Source organism: Electrona antarctica (assembly GCF_951216825.1).
Source record: "Electrona antarctica genome assembly, chromosome: 16".
NCBI classification, from domain to species: Eukaryota; Metazoa; Chordata; class Actinopteri; order Myctophiformes; family Myctophidae; genus Electrona; species Electrona antarctica.
Genome location: NC_136797.1, coordinates 25,057,198 through 25,075,157, shown reverse-complemented (window position 1 = coordinate 25,075,157; position 17,960 = coordinate 25,057,198). Strand labels below are relative to the sequence as shown.

General features: G+C 50.2%; 1 protein-coding gene across 2 annotated transcripts in view; it reads left to right on the top strand.

Annotated features, from left to right (window-relative positions):
* Positions 1–17,960, top strand: part of LOC306939671 (carboxyl-terminal PDZ ligand of neuronal nitric oxide synthase protein) — a 450,703-nt gene that overhangs the window by 30,437 nt on the left and 402,306 nt on the right. For both annotated transcript variants that reach the window (XR_013791908.1, XM_079524326.1), the window contains exons 5-8: positions 1,173–1,281; positions 3,165–3,297; positions 10,670–10,836; positions 15,169–15,327. Coding sequence is in view for 1 of the 2 variants with exons in the window: in XM_079524326.1 (XP_079380452.1) it covers positions 1,173–1,281; positions 3,165–3,297; positions 10,670–10,836; positions 15,169–15,327 (568 nt within the window). In the remaining variant the exon portion in view is untranslated. The remainder of the gene's footprint in view (positions 1–1,172; positions 1,282–3,164; positions 3,298–10,669; positions 10,837–15,168; positions 15,328–17,960) is intronic.

The following is a 17,960-nucleotide window of genomic DNA, read 5'->3' as shown; positions in this document are numbered from 1 at the left end:
CAGGATCACGGCGTTGGATCATATTGATTCACCGATCTGAGCACCTGCCACAGCAACCGTCCGCCCCTCCCCCCCCTGGTAGAAAACAGCGGACAACACTGACATTAACAAATTTCGGGGGGGCGACGCCGCTCTGCACTGTAGTTCACTGCCACTCCTAGACCAAAAAATCTTGTTTTGAAAAAAATAAAAAATCGGCCTAAAGATTATGTCACTGGTGGACGCTTTCTGAACTTCCCACAGCCCTCCTATGAGACACAGACATAGAGAGTAGGAAAAAATGGTGGTATTTTATCATGAACATTAGTGAGGACCAATTATATGAAGATGGGTTGAAAAGTGGTGAAGTGGTCCTTTAAGCCTATGCTAAATGTATATCCTGTCGTACGATGGTGTCCTGATGCACCGATCTACAAGCTCACACACGGCTGCGCCTCGCCGGGTTCTGACTGTGTGCTTGGACATCTGCTATTTTTAAACGGAGGCTATGGCACAAATTATGAAGCAGGTTTTATCTCTCTTTCAAGGCTGAGAGAAACTACACAGAGGGGCTGAGGGGATTAAAGTTCCTAAATAAACATAATGGTTCCCCGAATTCCCTTGCATTTTGTCGCTCTGCTCCAATAACTCTTCTAACTATGCTGTAGAGCTGTCTGTCTCTTTCCTTCTACTCTGTCTTTTTGTACAGTGGTTCCCAAACCTTTTCATGTCAAGAAGGACCCCCAAATTGACACCAATTAGCCCCGCGGACCCCCATTAGAAAATATATGCCAAGGAGGCCCCATAAGAGAAGATTTTTATGGCTCTGGCAGTGATTTTCACCCATTTTCATTTCAAGGACCCCCAGGTTTGACCTGAATTAGGCTAACGGACCCCCATTTAATGGCATTTCTATCTCTGGGACCCTAATGTATATTGTAAAATCAATGTTAATTTAACTCTGAGAGTGTACAAATGGAACCGCGGTGGCCGAACGGTTTGCGGAGTGGTCTTGTTATCGGAAGGTCGCCAGTTCGAATCCCCGGACCGGCACGTTAAAATTACCACCGCTGAAGTGCCCTTGAGCAAGGCATTGAACCCATACCATGAAATGTTCTATGCGCAGGGTCTGGCTGTAAACAAGCATCTCGAGCTTAGTCCATTCACCCTGGGTCACATTTATTTCTTCTCAGGATCTTCTACGTGTCACACGACTCCCAGGACCTGAAGATCTTCAGCTACATCGCCAGGGACAGCTCCAATAACTCCTTCAGGTGTAATGTCTTCAAATCCAAGAAGAAGGTGGGTTTGTGCCCATCGATATGATCTGAGGCCCGTTCTACAAATGCATTCTGAACCAGTGGTTCTTGCAATTGAACAAAACTGTACTCTGACGACCACTTTTTCCCCGTCCGAAACCACATCTCTTCGCCACAAAATAGCCTGGGGGCACTACGGCCTGAAAAGATTGAGAACCGCTGGCCTAGGCGACAGTGTGTGTGGATAATTATGAATTCATGGTAAAAGTGGTGTTTTCTCTCTGAAGTTGAAGTGTGTTTTTTGCCTCATAGGCTGGCTTTTGTCCGTGGACTGTAATGAGTGTCCCTCCGTGGTGGATAGGATTACAGTCTAGCGATCAGCTTTTGAAGTTTGAACCTCCCCAGGCCCACTCTGCTACAAAGCTCTCAGTGGAGAAACCCCCCCCAGGGCAGGCCCACCCTGCTACAAAGCTCTCAGTGGAGAAACCCCCCAGGGCAGGCCCACCCTGCTCCCCCGCACAGGCGCACAGTCACGACTGCAGACTCACTCCCCATTTAGCGTCACACTATGAAAGCGTCAGACTTCAGACACCACCTCACCTCACCTTGCACTCCTCTCTGTATCTCTTGTATAATGTATTGTCGTCTATTTTGATAGATACTAGTTATACTACCGTTTCCCAAAAAACTGGGTCGGGAGTCGGGACCCATTTGTGGGTCGTGGACCAAGAATGCTGCTGCTTGCCTTTTAACACATTTTGTGCCCTTTCAACATTTTCAAAATAGTGACCCAGGGTGCCCAATGTTATTTTTGACATTTTATTTATTTTTTATTAAAATTATTTAATATTTATTTTTTTTAGTTTTTTTCAAAGACGTCCACAGACGTCCTGGGCACCGCATAGCGGTAATTCCCAGGACGTCTGTGGACTTCTTGGGCACACAAATTGTTAACTGGCTCCAGGAAATTCGACCACATCCCCCCCGCCCCCCGTTTAAGCGTCCCTACACTGGCTCCCAATCTCCTTCAGAATCAATTTCAAACTCCTTCTCGGCATATACAAGGCTATAGGTCCGGTCTCGCTCCAGCCTACTCTCTCCGATCTAATCTCCACCTATGTCCCTATAACCCGTTGCTTGAGACCATCAACCAAAAGAGCTTCTCGATCCCCAAGTCTGTAAGCTAAAGACCAAAGAAGACCAGGCTTCCAACACCATAGCGCCAACACTTTGGAACACACTGCCCTTGGAGATAAAGCAGGCTGAATCAGTGTCCTCTTTTGAATCCTTTCTGAAAATGCACTTTTTTAGATTAGCCTTCAGTGCCAACTCCTATTAATGTTTTGTATTTAGTATAGGCTGAAGTCACAGCTTATTTCGCCTACCCTTTTACAAAACATTAAGATTAACTGTCAGAATAGAAGGGTAAAAAAAGCACACCCGTGTGAAGTGAGGGGCGTACATCATCATGACGTAAATAGACACTATGGCCATTTGCTCAGACACTATATGTAAAATTCTCGTAGGACAAAGTTTCTGCACAGACACCTAAAGCTGGATATATGGGAGGGGCTAGCACCCCTCAAAAATGAAAAAATGAAAGAAGCAAGGACAAGACGTACATGTACGTTGTTTGCTCTACTGTATAAGTAGGCCTATTGTATGCTATAATAAATAAGTGAGTCATATATATCATCTTGTCTTTAACCCATTTTGGGCGGGAACCCCTTTTGGTCTTAGCATTATGTTGTGATTTAGCTATTGAAAAATAGCAGATCTACAAGCTTGTAGGTCTGCTATTTTTGAAAAATCGAAGAACGACTGACATAGAAACAGCTTTTTCAGAAAACTGTCAGGATGTAGAAGACATTTTTAGAATCTGATCTCAGGTCAAAATGGGTTAAGTAATCTTGTGAGCTGTTTCAGAGCCAGGCCATGCGTATCGTACGGACCATAGGACAGGCGTTTGAGGTGTGCCACAAACTCAGCCTTCAGCACGCCGAGCAGGAAGCGGACGGAGAGAGTGACAAGTCCACGGAGGATCATCCCACCAGTCAGGGTGAGAAATGCACACAGTTACTGGATTGATTGATTGATTGATCACTTTATTAGTACAGGTACAGTTGTCTTAAGTGCCTCTCTCGAAGAGAGTCATATGGGTCCGAGCCACTTGGTGGCGCTGGAGCACAGAACAAAACATAAACTCACAAGCTAATTTATTGGTTCGTGGAGCTGTCACTCAGAGCGGTGTCGCCGGTCCCAACCCTCAGGTATAAAACCGGTGGGCGTGACCGCTCGAGTCATTCCAACATTTTTCTGCGCTTGGATGCACACAGCATAGCGAGTACACCAAAGTCTCACACACCGGCTGTTGAAATATATTTTCCCGAAAGACGGACGAGTCTAGAACTGACTTGCACCGCGGGGATTCGCAGCCGCAAGACGGTGTTCTTTCCACGAGCTAACTCATCCCAAGATAAGTAATATTAAGACTGATAACACAAGTGAGCCCGCCCGGCGACTTGTTGTTTTGTCTGCTCTCTACGTTCCCGCTCCTCTCGTTGCTGCTTGTTGTAGCTAGCGTTTGTTAGCTTGTAGCTAGCGTTTGTTGGCTTCTCATTAGCTCAGCTTCAGCGTTGCTGCCGCTTTTCTTCTCCTCCGCTAGCCTCTCGTTAGTCACTGACTAGACTCCTGCTAGCCGCAGCCCGCAGCCTCGCTTGTTGTAGCTACAACCCTCGGTAACAGCGGGCCAACGTCAACCGATCCTCCGTCGCCTCGTTATCTAACATCTACCGCAGGCCGGACGGACCGCCTTCTCCACAACGTGGACAACAAACAGGCCTCCCTCCTCTACACTACGGTAGGCCAACACGTGGTGCAGCCTTCAGCCATCGTGCTGTAAGCTGACCATTGTGAGCTTCACTCATCACCTTTACTCTCTGTAGTGCGGCAGATAAGTGGAACATTATTTTTATTTAGCAACGGAGCCAAATAAAATAATAATAATATCCTTTTAGTTTTTATATTAAAAAAAAAAAAAAGGTTTGAGGACAGGGGAAGAAGTAGGCCATCTCCACCATGGCTGCAAGAGATGACCACGATGACACTGGACCCCTTCCAAAGCTCTGTTTCAACAGGGTTTGTAACAACCTCCTGTCTCCTGATGATGGCCACTCCATGTGTATGCACTGTCTGGGTTTAACACATGCGAGGAATGCCTTTGAGATCGTGGGCCTCTGCCCATGCTGCCTTGGGCTATCAGACAGAGAGAAGGGGCGCAGGCTGTCTAGAGTCAAGGCCCGTCTGGAGGGACGGGCCCCCCTCCCCCCCACCCAGCCTGGGAGGCAGATCCTAGCTCCCCGCGATGCGTCTACAGGTACCAGGCCTCCCGCAATGGCAGCACAGCGGCACATGGACGACTCTGGATGCCCCTCCCCTGTCAGGAAGGCCCCCAGGGCCAACGCGAGCTACGCCACGACCGCTTACGAAGCAGCAGCGCTAGACGGTTCACGCCGCCAACCCGCTGCTTCCTTCTCCTTCTCCTCCTTTAGGACAGAGAGGAGCTTCGGTTCCCGCTTTCGCTCCAGAGACGACCTGGATCGCTACCATGACGACTTCGACGACACTTCCGAAGCCTACAGGCGACCCGGCCCAGACTACGAACCCCTCCCTCACCCCTACCAGCTGCCAGATGGTATGCCATGGTCAGACTTCATGGAAGGGCAGGAACCCCTGGACGACCCGCGCTCCTTCCAGGAACCTCCTGGAGAGTACAGGGTCGTAGACCAGGTGGGTTATGAGGACGACGGAGACCTGGATGCCGACGCACCAGCTCCCTACGATGACGGTGACGACGACGACGACTCATCATCTCACCGTGACCATGTCCTGGGAGAGGAGGCTCCTCCCCAGGACAATGGACCCCCTGAGGCCCCTGAGGGGGCCCCAGTTGCCCCACGCCCGCCCGTCGAGGAATGGGACCTCACCGAACTCCTACACCAGGCCGCCATCAGGTGCGAACGGGATTGGCCGGACGTGGCACCTCCCCCAAACCCGGAGGACACTTGGCCTGGGGCGGAAAGCAGGGCCCCCACGCGGAGAGCTATCCTCCCGCTGGCCCAAGGCTTCCAGTCCACCTTCACGGCGAACTGGGGAGAACCCAGCCTGACTCCCCCAACACTTCGCCACACCAAGGTGCCAATGGACACGATTGACATGCCGTCAGCAGGTCTTGGGGCGATGCCAACCATCGGCTCGACAGTAGGAGCCTACCTGCTCGACCCCACCGCCCCACGCATCACACCTTTGGCCAAGGAACCCTCCCTGCCCACCAAGAGGGACAAGGACGCCAGCCTTGCTAGCGGTAAGCTCTTCTCCCTCATCGCCGCAGCTGGCAAGCACCACAACACCCTTGCTCTGCTGCAGGGCTCCCTCACGGTCATACTCGGGGGTCTGGGGAATGTCCCCACCCCTGACGAGATGGCCGAAATCAAGAGGCTCCATCAGGAGATGATTAAGTTCCTCTGCAGCTCCACAGCACTGGTCGGCAGGATGGGAACTGCAGTGATCACGTCCGAAAGGATCAGGTGGCTCGACGTCAGCCCCAAGCTCGACGCCGCGGCCAGGAAGGACCTGCTGGACGGCCCCATTCAACCTGGTGGCCTCTTCAAGGGGGCCCTAGAAAGAATGGCGCTCGCAGTGGCGCAACAGAAGCCTGGCTGCGAGGCCCTCGCTGCTCTCACCCCTCGCCCAGTCCTCCTGCAACAGCATGGGCAGGCCCCACGCACGGACCACCGCCAACGGCAGTGGCCCCAGCGGCGAGTAGACTACCGCGATACGGGGCGCCAGGCCCCGCACCGTCCTCGCCAACCCAGAGCAGATCCACCGGCGCTCCCACCGGGTGATCAGCCAGCTGAAGGCAGGGGCAGACGACAGCACCGTGACCAACGTCGCCGACCCCCCGCCGCCTCGACCGGGCCTAGGAGAGGAGTCCCCAGGGCCGGCGGTTCCAAGCAGCGGAAGTGACCCCTCGACCTCGTCTCCAGGGGAAGCGAGCTCGGACGCTTCCCCACTCCCCCACCGCCTTGGGCCTCGGCCAGAGTGTAGCAGCCCTTGGCTGCACACCGGGACCGCCCCCAAAAAGGCTAAAGCTCGTGGCACAGATCCCCACCACGGGTGGGTCTGTCGCCGAGCCGCACAAGGTTTGCACAAGTGCACAGTGTCATGTTTTTTCTGTATTAAAGGCTTTGCCCAAAAGAACAAAAAAACAACAAAAATCACACTGTCGGGGGACCATGAACCCTCTGTTAGGGACAGCCAAAGTGCTGCCCGAAACAGAGCGGTGGGATATGAGGCCTGTGGCGGGCTTAAACGCCACCAGGGAGACTGGTCATGGCGAAATTTTCCTTGGTCATCCAGTGGGTACCACCACCAAACGAGGACCACCTCGTCTGGAGGGGATAAGTCCCTTGACCGAGCGCGTAGCCCAGTGGGAACGCTACAATGCGTCCCCCTGGGTCCTACGCACCTTAGCAAAGGGGTACAGACTCCAATTTGCAGTGAGACCCCCCGCGTTCAGTGGAGTCCTCTTCACCGACTCGCGGGGTCAAGCGGGTCAAGTTCTCCAACAAGAGATAGCTTCTCTGCTGGAGAAAAGAGCCGTCAGAGAGGTGCCCCAGAGCCAATGTCGCAGCGGGTTCTACTCCCGCTACTTCTTGGTCAAGAAAAAGGGGGGGGGCCTACGCCCCATTCTGGACCTCCGGGTACTCAACGGACACCTCAAGAAGTTTGCGTTCAAAATGCTGACGGCCAAGTCTCTAGTACGTACCATACGCCCAGGCGACTGGTTCACGTCCATAGACTTAAAAGACGCATATTTCCACATCCCCATCTACCCACCTCACAGGAAGTTCCTGCGGTTCGGGTTCCAGGGGAGAGTATACGAGTACACGGTCCTTCCCTTCGGGATGTCCCTGAGCCCCAGGGTGTTTGTGCGCTGCACAGAGACCGCCCTCGCGCCCATGCGTCAACAGGGCATTCGGGTGGCGAGCTATATCGACGACTGGCTCCTGATGGCCAGCTCGAGGGAAGAGGTAACGAGGGCCACAACCAGAGTGTTGACCCACGTGGCCTCCCTAGGGTTCGTTGTGAACCACGCCAAGAGCATGCTGGTGCCTACGCAGTCAACAGACTTCATAGGCATCAGGCTGGACTCAGTTGCGTATACGGCGAGACTGTCGGCAGACAGACTCGACGACCTACTGAAGTGTGTGTCACTGTTCACACCGGGACGCACTCTTCAATTACACACGTGCCTACGGATAGCAGGCATTATGGCGTCGGCGATCTCATTGGTACGTCTGGGGAGACTGCACATGAGACCCTTCCAGCGATGGCTTGGTTCCCTGCACATTCCCACCAAGTACGTGCACCGCCGTGTGATAGTGTCCCCGGCTTGCACGCTGGCACTGAGGTGGTGGTCGGACAGACACAGACTGATGGAAGGGGTGCCCTTGGGCCTTCCCCTGTCCAGGAAGGTCGTCACCACGGACGCCAGCCTCTCGGGGTGGGGTGCCACACACGAGGGCAGGTCGGCCAGGGGTTTGTGGGACACATACCTGAAAAGGACCTCCCACATCAATTACTTGGAATTAATGGCGGTCTTCCTCGCTCTGAGGGAGTTCGAACCATTTCTTCAGGGACACCACGTCCTGGTCCGCACGGACAACACGACGACGATGTCCTACATCAACAGACAGGGAGGTCTCACCTCCAGACGTCTGTGCACACTGGCACACAGGCTGCTGGTGTGGTGCGACGGTCGTCTCCTTTCCCTCACGGCATGTCACGTACCTGGCCTGCTGAACACAGCGGCGGACCTCCTCTCGAGGGGGCCACTCCGCTACGGCGACTGGTCTCTCCACCCTCAGGTGGCGAACCAGATATGGCACAACTTCGGGTTTCCGGAGGTGGATCTGTTCGCCACAAGAGAGGACGCGAAACGCCCTCTCTTCTTCTCACTGAAGGGCGAACCACCTCTGGGCCTGGACGCACTGGCGCACCAGTGGCCACAGGGTCTGCTCTATGCGTTTCCGCCACTGGAACTAATCCCGCATGTGTTGGCCAGAGTGAGATTGCAGGACGTCCAACTCCTGCTGGTAGCTCCGGCCTGGGGATCATGGAGGCAGGACGTTGTCCCCCTCCTTTACCACGAACCGTGGCAACTTCCCCTGAGGCGGGACTTGCTGACGCAGGCCGGCGGAGAAATATTCCACCCGCGCCCCCAGGACCTGGACCTGTGGGTCTGGCCCATGAGGGGGCCCCTCTTGGAATAGCCGGCTTGCCACGGAACGTCATCGAGACCATTCTGAGCGCTAGGGCCGCGTCTACCAGACGGCGTTACAACACAGCATGGCAGCTGTTTGTGCGCTGGTGTTCGAATAGGCCAGGAGGGATCCTCCCGTTCCAAGCTCCGGTGGCTCTCATCTTGTCCTATCTGCAGGAGTTCCTGGACAGAGGTCTAGGTTTATCCTCTGTGAAGGTCAACCTGGCGGCTATTTCCGCCTACCACTTGGGCATAAACAACGGTCCGGTGAGCGAGCTCCCACTGGTCCGACAGTTCATGAAGGGTGTCATGCATCTCAGGCCGGTTACTAGATCCCTGGTTCCAGCTTGGGATCTGACGGTTGTACTAGACGCGCTCACAAAGGAACCTTTTGAGCCGTTGGACACAGTGGACCTGAAGTTCCTCTCTCTGAAGACCGCTTTGCTGGTCGCGTTGACGACGGCTAAGAGGTCGAGCGACATTCACGCGCTCTCGGTCAACGTGAGCTGCATGAGATTCAGTGGCGATGACACTAGGGTTACGGTCAGGCCGAACCTGTCGTTCCTCCCGAAGAATTTTCCTTCTGGCTGTGAGCCAGTGGAATTGGTGGCTTTCCATCCGCCGCCCTTTGCCTCGGAGGAGGACAGGCGGTTGAATAGCCTATGTCCAGTCAGGGCGCTGAAGCTGTACAAGGCCAGGACAGCCCCCTTCAGACAAGGGGATCAGCTTTTCGTTGCTTGGGCCCCTCAAGCACAGCGGAAGGGTAAACCCGTCACGAAAGTACGGATCTCACAATGGCTTGTGGAGGCCATACAACTGACTTACACTGCCAGTGGTGTGGATCTCCCCGAGGGACTGCGTGCTCACTCCACAAGGGGCATGTCAGCATCCTGGGCCTTAGCGAAAGGCGTTCCCATACTGGATGTGTGTGCGGCGGCGAGTTGGTCGACTCCGTCGACTTTTGCCACGTATTACAACCTCGATGTGGCTCCCCTGAACCTGGCCCATGCAGTCCTGGGAGCGGCCGCACGTTAGTCACGTAAGACATGAACCCTGCAGACTTGGGGGAGCACATAAGGCAGCATAGCTGTCGGCTCCTCTGAGGGATCCCTTGACCGCCAGGCGGAGCCTGGTGGAGGTTCCTGGGTGCGTCTGTAGGGGGGGGGGAACCTCCTGGGGAGCAGGGGACAGTGGCACTGTTGGCTCCCCGGGGTTTCCCCTCACCTCTATCAGTGTTTTAGTTTTGCCTGTTAGAGGGACTTTGGGCCACCGGGTAGTTGGCCCGGTCTTGGTGCCAGGTCAGTAACCTGGCTAACCCTCTCAGTCTCCCTTGCGAAGGGGACACACATTCACGTGATGGTGACGTCTCGTGTGTCTGTGTCTCTGGGAAAAAAAAGGGGGACCGTGGAGCGGTCCTGTCAGCCGGGGTGATCATACGGGAGTTTTATGATGACCCATATGACTCTCTTCGAGAGAGGCACTTAAGACAACTTCGGGTTACTTCAGTAACCTCAGTTGTATAAGTGACTCGAAGAAGAGAGTCATCGAACTGCCCGTCTGCTTTGGCAGGCGGCAGAAAAATGGTTGATAGGAATGACTCGAGCGGTCACGCCCACCGGTTTTATACCTGAGGGTTGGGACCGGCGACACCGCTCTGAGTGACAGCTCCACGAACCAATAAATTAGCTCGTGAGTTTATGTTTTGTTCTGTGCTCCAGCGCCACCAAGTGGCTCGGACCCATATGACTCTCTTCTTCGAGTCACTTATACAACTGAGGTTACTGAAGTAACCCGAAGTTAGACATTGTTAGGCTACAAGGATAACAAAACAAAGTCCTGGGGACAAAGTCCATTGTGGTCCTATGTATTAAATTCATCACACATTAATACGTCATGTCATCAACAAATGACAAATAACTAGATGTACAATGGAAAAACGGCGGTAGTGAATGACACCTCCTTTCAATGAGAATAAAAATCGACCCTACACTAGGCTGTTTTCAACTATTTTTAATTGTTCATAAAAAAGGAGACGTTTCACTTTAGGGTTTCCATCCGAATAGTTGACTCAGGTGTGTGTGTGCGTGTGCGTGTGTGTGCTCTCCAGGTGGTAAAGAGACAGGAGCAGACCAAGGGGAGGGGGAAGGAGTCGTGAGGAGAGCGGGAGGAGGAGGAGGAGAACTCCCAGCAGCGTCGCTGTGTGAGCAGCAAGTCGACGACATCCTCCACAGTCTGACTCAGCTCAGTGTGGTCAAGCCAGGTCAAACTATCATGGTAGGACAGGTCACGTGCACACACGTTGGCCGTACTATGTGAGGACATAATTTTTTTTTATGAATGCCATGTGTGTTTACCTTGTTTGCCATTTCTAACCCCAACCCTAAAAGCATAAAAGCAGAGTTACTGTATACTGCTGCTGGTAATGACCAGAGTTACTGTATACTGCTGCTGGTAATGACCAGAGCAGAGTTACTGTATACTGCTGCTGGTAATGACCAGAGTTACTGTATACTGCTGCTGGTAATGACCAGAGCAGAGTTACTGTATACTGCTGCTGGTAATGACCAGAGCAGAGTTGCTGTATACTGCTGCTGGTAATGACCAGAGTTACTGTATACTGCTGCTGGTAATGACCAGAGTTACTGTATACTGCTGCTGGTAATGACCAGAGTTACTGTATACTGCTGCTGGTAATGACCAGAGCAGAGTTACTGTATACTGCTGCTGGTAATGACCAGAGCAGAGTTGCTGTATACTGCTGCTGGTAATGACCAGAGTTACTGTATACTGCTGCTGGTAATGACCAGAGTTACTGTATACTGCTGCTGGTAATGACCAGAGTTACTGTATACTGCTGCTGGTAATGACCAGAGTTACTGTATACTGCTGCTGGTAATGACCAGAGTTACTGTATACTGCTGCTGGTAATGACCAGAGCAGAGTTACTGTATACTGCTGCTGGTAATGACCAGAGCAGAGTTACTGTATACTGCTGCTGGTAATGACCAGAGCAGAGCAGAGTTACTGTATACTGCTGCTGGTAATGACCAGAGCAGAGTTACTGTATACCAGTGGCGTTTCCAGGAATTACATTTTGGACAGGCAAGATGTGTTAATTGCTTAGAGTATATATGAATAGAGACGGCACCCGGATTAAACCCTGAGGCGAAATGGACACAGTGGCCGAATTTGATATTGCAGCGTGGGCCCAAACACATGAACGCGCTGGTCCGTTGACTATCATTGTGCACGTTCACGATGACACGTGAACGCTGAATGCCTGCAATGATAGTCAGCGGCAGCGCGTTCATGTGTTTGGGCCCAATCCATCCCAGAATGCACTCTGTTCCTACCCAGAATGCACAGTGAAATCGCCTCATGCGCTTTTGAGCAACTTAATGCAAGTGGATGGGAGGAGAACTCTGGTGCCGTCTCTATTCATATATACTCTAAGGTTAATTGTCGTCTCCCCGCGCACAATCGTAGCACTAGGTTTACAGTAGGATACAAAGGCTGAAAGGCATGCATTTACATTCCAATGGGTGATTGAGGGTCGTGCTCTACCGCAACGGCCAATCAGCAGTCCACTAATAGTTCTCAGGTCTTGTTTTTGTCCTCTCTCTTTTGTCATTGTATGGATTTTGGCCAGGCCAGAAATGGATTTGGACATGCGGACGCCTGCCCTCGCCTTATTGTAGATACGCCTCTGCTGTATACTGCTGCTGGTAATGACCAGAGCAGAGTTATGGTAATGACCAGAGCAGAGTTATGGTAATGACCAGAGCAGAGTTGTGGTAATGACCAGAGCAGAGTTATGGTAATGACCAGAGCAGAGTTGTGGTAATGACCAGAGCAGAGTTATGGTAATGACCAGAGCAGAGTTATGGTAATGACCAGAGCAGAGTTATGGTAATGACCAGAGCAGAGTTATGGTAATGACCAGAGCAGAGTTATGGTAATGACCAGAGCAGAGTTATGGTAATGACCAGAGCAGAGTTATGGTAATGACCAGAGCAGAGTTATGGTAATGACCAGAGCAGAGCAGGAGGAGATGGATATTCCTGGTGGTTGTGAACGGAGGACACCTAATCCAAAAACCTAGAATGTTCACTTTGATTTTGGAGGAAAGCCACCATAATCCCATTAACGGGTTCAGCAGCATCTGCTGCATGGAGATAAGCAAGGAGAGGGCGAGAGAGGGAGAGGGGGGGAGAGAGAGAGAGGGAGAGGGAGAGAGAGAGGGGGAGGGAGAGAGGGAGAGAGGGAGAGGGAGAGAGAGAGAGAGAGGGAGAGAGAGGGAGAGAGAGAGAGAGAGAGGGGGGGAGAGGGGGAGAGGGAGAGAGGAGATTTAGGATGAGAGAGATGGGGGTGGGGGGAAGAGTACTGCGGGGGGAGAAGAGATGGAATGTTGAAAAAGATGGAGGAAGCAAGGTACCATTTCCTCCTCATGCCACTTCCTCCTCATAATGGTACCTTGCTTCCTCCATCTCCTCCATCTCCACATTTTGCAGTTTGCTTTCCTGTCCAGGTAAAAATGAACAGAAGGGTAAAAAGCATGACAGGCTGAGCTTGTACTGTGCACTGAAGCAACACAGCTGCAGCTAACACGAGGTACATATGATGGATGTGTTAGATTTTGGGGTGCCAGTGTGTGCATTGCACTGACAATAATAAATGGTAAATGGTGCATTTATATAGCGCCTTTATCCAAGGCGCTTTACATAGATTGTGCATTACATTCACCCATTCATACACCGATTGCGGCGGAAGCCATGCAAGGTACCAACCAGCACATCGGGAGCAATTTGGGGTTCAGTGTCTTGCCCAAGGACACTTCGACATGTAGACAGGAGGAGCCGGGATTCGAACCGCCGACCCATGGATCATTGGACGACCTGCTCTACCTCCTGAGCCACAATGATGTTGACTTCTGTCAATGCACAAAACACGCCTTATGTATTCATTTAGTAGCTGCAGCATGCGACGTGTTTACCATTCTGAAGGCGTTCTCATTTTATTTTATTTACTTTTCTGAGTATAGCGCCCTAATCAGAGGCGAGGTGAAAAGAGAGCCTGGTTTCAGAGGCTACTCGGTGGCAGGAAGAGTAACACCAAGGATTCGTCAGTGATGTCACTGACTGACTGTTTATAAACAGCTTCAAGTCCGTACTACTTCCGTGTTGCATAACAGTGACATCACTGTCCACTCCTTCTCGGTATCTTTACCAACAGCCTTGTTTCAACGCGTGTGTTACTGTGCACATGCAGCGCTGCCTGTCAGCAGCACAACAAAGCTCAGCTGTAGCCTATTTTGTCACGTTCCATCGCGCTAATGAAACACATGGAACACATGGAGATTATTATGGCATGTCAAATGCAACTATCAGAAAATTTAACCCAGGTAAAATAATCTGTCACTCTGCAAGTTATAACTAAAGTTTTTTTTCATCTGTCCAAAGTCATTTCTGATAGCCTGCAGGCTGCAGCCCTGTGCTGGTCATAATGCATTATTATGCTCAGTGGAACAGCACATTATAACTATTATAACTTAGGTGGTTATAAAGGGACATAGAGAAGTGCTGTAATGTCTGTGTCATAATGCATTATAACCAATTTGTTTATTAAATGGAATAATGTCTTATAAACATCAATAATATGCTATAGCATATTATACAAAGTTTTGTCACTTTACTTAAAGGTCACAAAGTCATGCTATAGGCCAGGGTATTATAAAATGATACAACTGCTAATAACCATTAAAGCATGTTGCCACTTTACTTAAAGGTCTCAAAGTCCTGCTATAGCATATTATTGATGCTTATAAGACATTATTCCATTTGATACACATTGCTTATAATGCATTATGACACAGAAATTACAGCACTTCTCTATGTGCCTTTAAACCACCTAAGTTATAATAGTTATAATGTGCTGTTCCACTGACCATAATAATGCATTATGACCAGCACTGTTATATGTTATAAACGTGGTTATAAGTTGTTATACATGATTACAAACATTTATAACGAGTGTTATAATGCCTTATCCACATTGTGGAATGCTCTACGCTTGGCGATACAACATGCTGAGTCAGTTGACGGTTTTAAGGGCTTGATGAAAACACACTTGTTTTTCGTAAGCATTTTACCTTTTTCAAAGCTTCTACCTGACCCACTTGTACCGGTCAATGTTTTGTTTGACTTCTTGTCGTGTTATTGCTCCTATTTGCCTTATTGATTTAACTTGAGTTTCATATTGTTGTCCATTGTACAGTACTTTGTTATAGGTTTGTCCCGATCATGTTTTTTTTTGCTCAGTACAATAATGTAAAATCACAGACAATTTCCAGTCTAACCCATTTAGGCCTGACCTCAACATTTTAAAAATGTCTTCTAAATCCTCCAGTTTTCTGAAATGCAAGGTTGGTACCTTGCATGGCTTCCGCTGCAATCGGTGTATGTAAAACACCTTGGATAAAGGCGCTATATAAATGCACCATTTATAGCTTTTTCAGAAAACTGTTAGGATTTAGAAGCCTTTTTTTTTATCGACCTCAGTCCAAAATGGGTTAATCAATGCGTTTATTGATCTGTGTGTTGGGAACAGGACTTCTTCGCCGTGGCGACGACGACGTCCCAACAAGGCATTTCTCCCAGCAGCCCTTGCTCTCCGTGCGCCACGCCGCTGGCGTCCCAACACTACCTCCACCTGCTGCAGCACCAGCTGCACCAGCAGCAGCAGCACACACAGGTGGCTGTGGCACAGGTAACGACATCGCTGGGTGCTCCCACACCTTAACCCCCTTATGGTATTGATATCAATAAATCCCTCATGTCCATTTGACGTATTGCCGTAATCGTTTAATCCCCTTGTAATCGGGAGCTTAATATAACAAAATGTAGCAACTATTAGCTTGTTTGGCTAACGGCCGATGTAATCTACCTAAAACCGGCCGAAATCCGCGTGTGCACGGTCGATCACGCACGTGTGTGATCGCGCAAAATGCGATATTTTGGGCTTGATTAGAGCTTAATTTGACTTAGTTATTAAAATAAACAATGATCGCTTAGCATTCCGGACATCTGATAGTGCTGCACCAGTCCAAACTAGTCCCGGATGTTGTGATTCCTTAAACCGGAAGTGATATCGCCAGATTCGCTCTATTTGGTCAAAACCGGCACAATGGTGACGCTACCGCCACCATCAGGACTGAGTGTCTACTATAGGATTGCCGTGTGAGAATGAGATGCAGTGTGTATATCACAGATTTTTCTATTGGCATTAAAATGACAAATTAAACATATGAATAGTGCAGGCGGAAGGCACAATCCACTGTTTAATTAGGCTGGCCATAAGCCAGTTAAGCAGCACACACAGGTGGCTGTGGCACAGGTAACGACATCACTGGGGTGCCTCCCACACCTTAAGCAGCACACACAGGTGGCTGTGGCACAGGTAACGACATCACTGGGGTGCCTCCCACACCTTAAGCAGCACACACAGGTGGCTGTGGCACAGGTAACGACATCACTGGGGTGCCTCCCACACCTTAAGCAGCACACACAGGTGGCTGTGGCACAGGTAACGACATCACTGGGGTGCCTCCCACACCTTAACCCATTTAGGCCTGACGTTGAAATGGAAAAAAATGTCTTCTAAATCCTGACAGTTTTCTGAAATACCTCATGTTTCTATATCAGTGGTGCTCATGTCAAGGACCCCAAGAATGATATATGTAATTGACCCACATCTGAAAATATGTTGTTCCAGGAACCCCCCCAGAAGCAAAGATTTGAGTTAAAAACATGAAAAAATATATTCCAAATTTGCGCCACATTTTCACGACTTTTCAAAAATAGCAGACCTACAAGCTCGTAGCGCGCCACTCGGTGGCGCGCTATGAGCTTGTAGATCTGCTATTTTTCAATAGCTAAATTATAACAATGTTTAAAACACCAAAAGGGGTTAATTGCCCGGGGTTATTTAATCCATTACATTAATGCGCCCATTCGATTTATAAACACGGACCCCTTTTCCGGACGGACCGGCGGAAGTTGTTGCTGTGTGTGTGTGTAGCAGCTAACAATAGCCACACCACTCTAGAGTCGATCGACAACAACGGGAGACAAGAATAAATCTATCGAGACTAGCGACTGGACCGCGGAGCGCCGTCTAACACAGGATCTTTTTTCAGAAAAAGACGGGATGATTTAGATCGCGAGTTATGAACGTTTTAAGATTTTCGTTTTCATCAGCTAAACAGAGGAGGGAGTTTTTCGATGACGTCTCACTCTTGCGCGTCACCGAGGATTGCCCAGGAGGCGCGCCTGGGCTATAGAGCCATGCGATCCGTTCTCGTATCAATAATCTTCGTCTTTTGGACAATACTTCGTCCTGGGCGTCGGGCGTTACTAATAGAAAGGACAATGTACTTCGTCCTGGGCGATGGGAGTGTTAAGCAGCACGCGTCCTCCGGGTTTCACTTCCTGATTTTTCAAACAGCTGGTGGATGGAAAATGAAGCTCGTGTGCTGCTTCCACTTGCCGCCGGGGCGGTGCTGCTGTTGAAACGCTTCGCCAGCGCTGCAAGTTGCAGCCGCACGCGAGCTTCATTTTCCGTCCACCAGCCGTCTAAAAAAACCAGGAAGAGACTCCTGCCGCGAGCGGCATTTGGCATCTTTCGTGACGCTACAGTGTGTGTGTGTGCACTGTCTGTCTGCAACACACACAGGTGGCTGTGGCACAGGTAACGACATCACTGTCTGCAACACACAGGCCCCTTTTCCACCAAAAATAACTTTGGTTCTAGAATTGGTTCCGTTTGTCGATTCTTTAAACCTTGGCGCTTTCGACGGAACTTTTTGTTTTTTCGGTTCCGGTTCTGAACCAACTTTTACGGTTCTGAACCAATTAATTTGCAGTGGAAACGCTCTGAACTGGTTCAATGTTAGGCAGGAAAAAATAACTGAAAATAGCAGACCTGCTATTTTTCAATAGCTAAATTATAACAATGTTTAAAACACCAAAAGGGGTTCCCGCCCCAAAATGGGTTAACACTTCCGGTATAGGGCTGAAGGTAAAGTGGTTACTGTATGCTTTGTAATAGTAATAAAAATCTACAAAGTAACTATAGTGTAAAAGTACAATATTTGCCTTTGAGATGTAGTGGAGTAGAAGGAAAAGGACAGAAATTGGAAATACTCCAGTGAAGTAAAAATACCTCACAATTGTCAAATGTAGCCACTCTTTATATACGATTTACATCTGTTGTGGGGAGAGAGAGAGGGAGAGAGAGAGAGAGGGGGGGGAGAGAGAGATTGAGAGAGAGTTATTCCAGCAATATGGTATAAGCCACTTCAGAACCTTTGTGTCTCTCTGCGGCAGTGCCACCAGGTGGCA